The 6,832-nt window shown below is 46.1% G+C and overlaps 1 protein-coding gene across 1 annotated transcript; it reads right to left on the reverse strand.

Moving 5' to 3' along the window:
• Positions 1–326: 326 nt before the first annotated feature.
• Positions 327–5,385, reverse strand: VMAC (vimentin type intermediate filament associated coiled-coil protein). Its single transcript, XM_048830809.2, has 2 exons — positions 5,152–5,385; positions 327–2,745 (listed from the first exon to the last, which is right to left on the reverse strand). Exons 1-2 carry the CDS (start codon positions 5,340–5,342, stop codon positions 2,388–2,390), a joined length of 549 nt encoding a protein of 182 aa, XP_048686766.2. The 5' UTR covers positions 5,343–5,385; the 3' UTR covers positions 327–2,387.
• Positions 5,386–6,832: the final 1,447 nt, after the last annotated feature.

Consider the following 6,832-nt stretch of genomic DNA (forward strand, 5'->3'; position numbering starts at 1 on the left):
AAGAACAACTAGAATTATTTACCAATGCCGGGGAAAAGGGCATTTCAAACTAGAGGGGCCAAGTTTGAAAGGAGATCAGATGAGACAATACAAAAGTAAACAGCCTAGTGAAAACACTGGACAGATGGTTCCTGGGTGTTGCTGACCAGCTGAGTCACTTAAAACTGAAGAGGCAAAGAAAACCTATGGAAACAACATGGCTTGAATATGCCAAAATATGTTTATTTTGTATCCTGCAAGAAAAACTTAAGCGAGGACATATGCAAGTGCAAATAATAAATACAGGCAGCTGGATGATACTGGTAGAATAATCAGTGAGAAAAAAAAACTTGAAATGAGTTTTTATTTAAAACAGTAACTAATTGCTTAGCCCTTCACCCACAGTAACAAACAGATGATAAACGGATTAAATGTTGACACAAGTTTACATCCTTAAAGTTTAGAGAGAGGCCTGGAAAGTTAAGGAAGGCGAAAGTTTTTAAAAACTCTGAATTGGACAGGAGGTGAAGGAAAGTACAATATCATCCTCTTTCTCAAAGGATTTAAAGTAGGTACATCTGCTTGGGATTTGCACATTTACTGTAGACTTGTAAAGAAATAATAATCCCTTATGTTTACATAGCACCTATAATTCCAAGTCAACAAGTGCTTTTACAAACTCTTCAAACAAAGGTCAGTCACTCCACCCACTACAAAAATACTATTCTCACAGTATGTAGCTGTGTCCATCCTGTGCCACCAGCACTGTTCCCACACATCTGATGAAGGAGAAGTTAATTATTTATTGACTGTAAATGGCAGAGACTATATGGAGGCAGAATGTATTTACCTGACTTAGCATTTGGCAAGGACATAATTGCCAAAACCCTGTTTTTCAAGAAATGCAAAGGAACCTTTAGTGACCAAGAGTAGTCAGGGGTTTAGATTTATAAAAATACAGGAAATTCACTCTGGTGGTATAAATGTGTTGCATGTGTTTATAATAGTTTCTCAAAAAGGAATTTTAAGAGATTTTCTTTTACTCTTATTTGCAGTGGAATACCCATTCTCACATTTTGTTTCCCACTGAAGAATTTTGAACAAGGAACATCCCATATAAAAGCAGGTCTTTATGAGAGATATAAAAAAGTACTTAGCCAGCTACAGGGAATTGCATATAGAGCTGCTGTCAGTCAGAGTTTAAACAAGATGAATTTGGAAAAGAAATCTGGTTAGACCACAGAGAAAATCTACATGTTCTAGACAAAGGCAGAGAGGTTACAGCTGGCCACTTTATGCAGCAAAGTTTCCAGGCAGTGACTGGTGCCAATCTTAAAGCTGTAAGAGGACAGTAGAGGCTGAATTTTAAAAAGCTTAAAATAGATTCATTTTTCTACCAAGTTTTAAATGTAACTCTGAGAGTGATCAAGTCAGAAACCAACCCTTCTACCCAGAAACTTAAATTTATGCATAATATTCCTTAAAATCCCACCACCAACTCTAGTGACTACACCTCTTACTAATGAATGTGATATTTTCCCCTTCATTCCTCCACTCTAATTTTAAAACAGGTAACACACAATCTGGAAAGAAGGTGAATTTCAGAAAATGGATTCCCTCCAGTTACATTGTGAATCTGCCTCAAATCCATACACTAGTTTCCTTCTTTCTGTGCTAACTCCATAGAGCAAAAGAAAAGAGATTTGATTCATCTTAACTAACAAATCTAATCTCAAAAACAAAACAGCAGGTTAGGAATTCAACATATAACTCAACCCAATGAAGCCAAACTTCCCAGAAGAGATAGCTTTTCACTAATTTAACAGTCCCTTAGCTGAAACATGTAGAACTTTGAGCGCTTAGATTTTTCATTCCCAAGACTGCAGAATATTTTATAGGTTTATAGACTCAGACATCAGATGTCCTAGATTTTGGTATATAAACATCCTGCTCTAATCAACCACCGTCTATGGCTCTGATATACAGCAGACCTGGATGAGGAGCAGCATTTAGGCCAACAGAAGCTGAAAGTCGATGGTGATACATTTGGCCACCAGTGCTGGAAGGTCTACTATACAGCATTTGACTTAAGTATCCTTAACATGAAGTGTTTTGGGTCAGAGAGGAAAGTAAATACTGAAGGACAGGAGGAATTAAAAGATCCCCATGATAAAGGAACAGTGGAAAACCCTTAAGTGCCCATTTCACCAAGGGTTAGTATCCACTCAGGTAGGTAGTATTGCAGAGAGCCCACTTTCCTGAGTCCTCAATGAAGGAGATATAGAAAAGGCTACTTGCAAGAACTGACGGGGTGAGGGACAGACTCCCACCTGAACCTGGTTCTTTCAGGACAAGATTGAAAAACAGAACTGGAGTATTTGTAATAAAGGTCATGTTCCACACTCAGTTCACACTGTCGTCCCAAACTGGCTCGTATCCAATTCCTGATCTTCCAGGTCATCTTCACAGAGAGAGAAGTCTTTGTTCTTTGATATCTGGTTGGTGATGCAGTTTGACTCCTGGAACTCGTCATGAACCGGAGAACTGGAATCACTTTGGGTCCCTGGAAAGGTACTTAACTGTTCCCCTTCTGCCATGTAAGACAGAAGATTGTCCAGGATGGGTCGGTTTCTGCAGATTTTAGTCAGAAGATGACTCCTGTGCTTCAGCTGTACAATTAAGTCATCTTTTTTCTGGATGACACTTAACAGCTTCTGAATCGTCTCCTCAGATGAAAGCAGCTTCCGCTGCAGAGCAGTAATTTCTCTTAGAAGAAAACAGAAGAAAACTAGTCTCAAAACAAGGCTACTAGAATGTAGCCATGCACAGAACTACTGTTCCTCACTGGACAGCTTTATTTGCCCTCATCCTGTAAAGACCTAAGAGGTTTTTTAGTTTCAAAAAACAGAGGGTTATATAAAATGTTGAAGAAATGATCCCCGTACCCTTTCAAGCTTCCTGAATCTCTCTCTCATGCCCCTCTCTTTGGGTCAGCTGTTTATGTAGTTCTAACAGCACTGGCAGTGCAAATCGTGATACTTAAGGTTGCCTAACACTTTCCATTATAAGACCTTGTTTCTTATAGTTTTGCCAAACTTTAACCTTTCAGGCTGAAATTTTGCATGCTGGGTGCCTACCCCGTGGACTGAATTTTTCTGGAAGTTTCAACTAAAACAGTTCAGCCATTCTAGATAATGAGTTTAGGGAAAAATACATTGTTTTGCCCATGTTAAAAAAATTCTTACAACCATTTGTTTGAGAAGCCCTGTAACAGGAATCTGAAATTTAGCAAGGGAGATCAACTGATGTCAGTGTTTTGCTGTAACTGTAAAAATTTGCCTACATACGGGCAAGTTAAAAGCCAGTGAAAACTGTAGTTTGCACATGCTCAGTAGAGGTTTTTTAGAAGCCAACAGCTAAATTCTCCAAAGACTCTAGCTGCACTGATTTCAGAGTAACAGCCGTGTTAGTCTGTATTCGCAAAAAGAAAAGGAGGATTTGTGGCACCTTAGAGACTAACTAATTTATTTGAGCATGAGCTTTCGTGAGCTACAGCTCACTGCATCAGATGCATACTGTGTATGTGCTATCTCCATACAGCTCCTACATGCCGACTGGACTGCACATGTCCCCCACCACGATATTGTGACTGAGCATGCTTCACGCATGGCTGCAGGAGCTCATCAGAACTTCTCCCGTCCTTGCACCTCTGTTGTAGCACCAAACTCCAGAATATGGAGACGCTTGCTCCTTTTCCTTTCATCCTGCTACCATCGAGGCAGCAAGGAGGCAGCAGAAGCAGCCTTACTCACCCCTTTGTATCTGAGGAACAGAGGAAGGACACAGGCTGGAAGCAGAAAGGAACAGGTAGACAAGTGGATATGCATGTAAGACAGGGAGGAGAACAGAAGACGAGGACAGAAGGGTTTGTAATCACTAGAATATACTCTCTTCTGGAACCTAGAACTGAACCCAGGATTCCTGAGTCTCAATATTCCTCTGCTGTCAGCAGATAGTACCAATCCCACTAGCCAGATAGGTATCTCTTCCCCTCTAATCAGTCCACATACAGGATAATAGCCTATTAATGCTACCAGATGTTCAATTAACTCAAGTGGTAGAAGTCTGCAGTTTGATCTAAAGGTCCTGACCCTGCTAGTAACACATTTGATGGTGAATATAGTTCACATGAAGGTATTTCTATTGTTTCAGTTGGCTTTTATAAAATTTAAGAAAACCCATTAAAAGAACACCAAATTTTCAAAGTAAAGCACTGAAAAGTTAGGAAATACCAGAATTAAGGAATATATGACCACATACTTTTTCTGCAGAAGCCCTGTCTTATTCAGTGTGCAGGATGAGCCATGTTCAGGAAATCACCATCATGCATGCACACAAGGGGACTGAATTAGAATTGCACAAGCAACCTTAGGCTTGGTATTTCCTATCTTTTCAGTACTTGACTTGGCAATTTTTACTACGAAAGAACATGGGCATAATTTTTCCCTACCACTGTTCTCAGAAATGGCATGACTGTTTTAAATGAAACTTTCCAAAACAAATTCAGCCTGAGACAGAGACTGGATATGAAAAACTTTATCATGACTGTTTGGCAAAGTAACAAGCAACTGAAAATAGGGTCCTCTAATGAAAAGTTAAACAACCCGAACCTAACAAGCTCGGCCAGCTATTGTACACTACATTAGTCATGTTGGGGGGGGGGGGATGCTTTGTCAAGATCAGAAGTAAGCAATCCAGTGACATACTTTCCATACGCCGCTACCATCGGCCAAAAGCCCACCTGGGGGCCGATCCCTGCCCACGCTTTTCTACCTCCGGGCACGCTCCTGTGAACGCGCGTTTTACCTCGGCTGCCCGCGCGCGTGGGGCTCGCAGGAAGACTGTGGCCCCCGCGCACCCAGCCGGGGCTGCGCTAGCCAAGGGTCTGCAATTCCCCGCCGTCCTCGCTAATTCTGGGCCTCCGGGCTGGTCTCACAGCGGGGCCCCCCACGGGCCGGCCCAGCCCCTGCCCGGGGCGGGACGTCGGCCAGGCCAGGCCAGGCCCGGCGGGCGGGACGGGGCAGGTGTTACTCACTCCCCCGCCCGGCCGGCCGGCGCCCGCTCAGCCCCCGGGCCGGGCCGGGCCGGGCCGGGCGCTGCCCCCGGCGCTACCTGTCCTTGGCAGCCCCCAGCTCCCGCAGCGCCGCGCGCAGCTCGCCGTCCTTGCGGATGAGACTCTCCGCCTGCCCGCGCACCGTGCGCTCGGCCGCGCCCAGCCGCCGCTCCAGCTCCGCCACGCGCCCGTGCAGCGCCGCCAGGTGCGCGTTGGCCTCGCGGATCTGTACGGCCGGGGGCACCGACATGTCGGCCAGGCCCGGCCAGGCCTGTGGGCTCCCGCCCCGCCGGCCGCGGAGTGAGGGCGGGGCCTGGAAAGCCCCGCCCCCGCCAGCCCGCTCCATCGCTGGCCTGGGTCTATGGCTTGGGGGCCCCGGGGTCGCTCTGGGGGCAGAGTGGCCCTTTGGGGGCAGGGAGATGCCCCCCCCGCCAGAGGGGCCCTTTGGGGCAGGCGGATGGCACCCTGGGAAGAGGGGTGCTTTGGGGGCTGGGGCAGCCCAGGAAGAGGGGTGCTTCAGGTAGCGTGTAGGGGAGTGCTAACTTGAAAGATCCTTACAACTCTTTTGCCCAATTTCACCTCGTCTCACTTTTGATAACACAACAATTTAGAGAGCAAAGGGGTATACTCACTGTTTGTGAATTGGTTAGAGTGCAGCCAGAAAAGCAATGTTCATGAAGTGTGGAAAAAGATGGATTTAGATAGCTTCTAGTTTACATTCATAAATAATGCATAAAATTCCAGTCCATTTCTATGCTAGCAGGGTACTGTAGCTGCTCTGTATTTCTTTCCATAAAGCTCTTTCCCAGAACAAGACACACACTTGTTGCAGGAAAGAAAATGGTTTACAGTTTGATTGGGGCACAAAGTTTAGCAAGGAGAGAGTTCCCGGACAGCAGTTACACCATAAAAACAAACACGCGCGCACCAGCCGCTTCAGCCTGATCCCAGCTGCAGTACTGGACTCATGTACAGATTCTACAGTGGGGAAGGATGGCTCTTTCTCATGGCCCAAGCACATTCCTCAAGTTTACAACAGGTATGTCTACGCTGCACCTGGGAGCGAGCCTCCAGCCGCGACCAACAGATTTGAGGTAGCAAGGCTCATGCTTTCCTGCTTTGCTAGCCTGAGGGGCCAGAGGGTGAGCGCACGAGCTACAATCAAAACAATGCCACGTGGCTATGGCCGCTACTATTTTGAACCCAAATGACATGACCTATACAAGCCTCAAATCCCAACGTGCAATGCCCCCTCTTGATGCAAGCGGCAGGGCTGCACAAAGCTGTTTTGATGTTGTGGAAAGTAAACCCTGAGTGTGGGAAAGCCTATTTCCTACGTTTCTTTAAACTCCAGGTCCTGAGCTAGCGGCCTCTGTGATGAGACACAGTAAAAAGTCCTTTACAAAATATAAGGTCTTGTGCCGCCATAGTTCTCACTCTCAGCAGAGCCCCAACTGATTCTGCAACGGCAAACTCCTGATATGGCTCAACGTCCCACGACAACGGGCGACGCTCCTCTCTTTTCACCCAGGGAAATGAAAGATGGAGAGTGATGCCTGGGACGTGTGGATCCTTCATCCTCCTGCCTAACGTCACCCCTAGTGAAGGGTTAAATCTTCAGCTCCGCGGGCGGCCAACCGCCACCCAGTGGTTCTCTCAGATCCATTATCGACTTTCCCACTTTCCAACCCCACGTCCTCGAGCACCCCGCCTGCCGCTCCGCGCCGGCGCTGCGAAGCC

Source organism: Caretta caretta, chromosome 25 (genome assembly GCF_965140235.1).
Source record: "Caretta caretta isolate rCarCar2 chromosome 25, rCarCar1.hap1, whole genome shotgun sequence".
Taxonomy (NCBI): Eukaryota; Metazoa; Chordata; order Testudines; family Cheloniidae; genus Caretta; species Caretta caretta.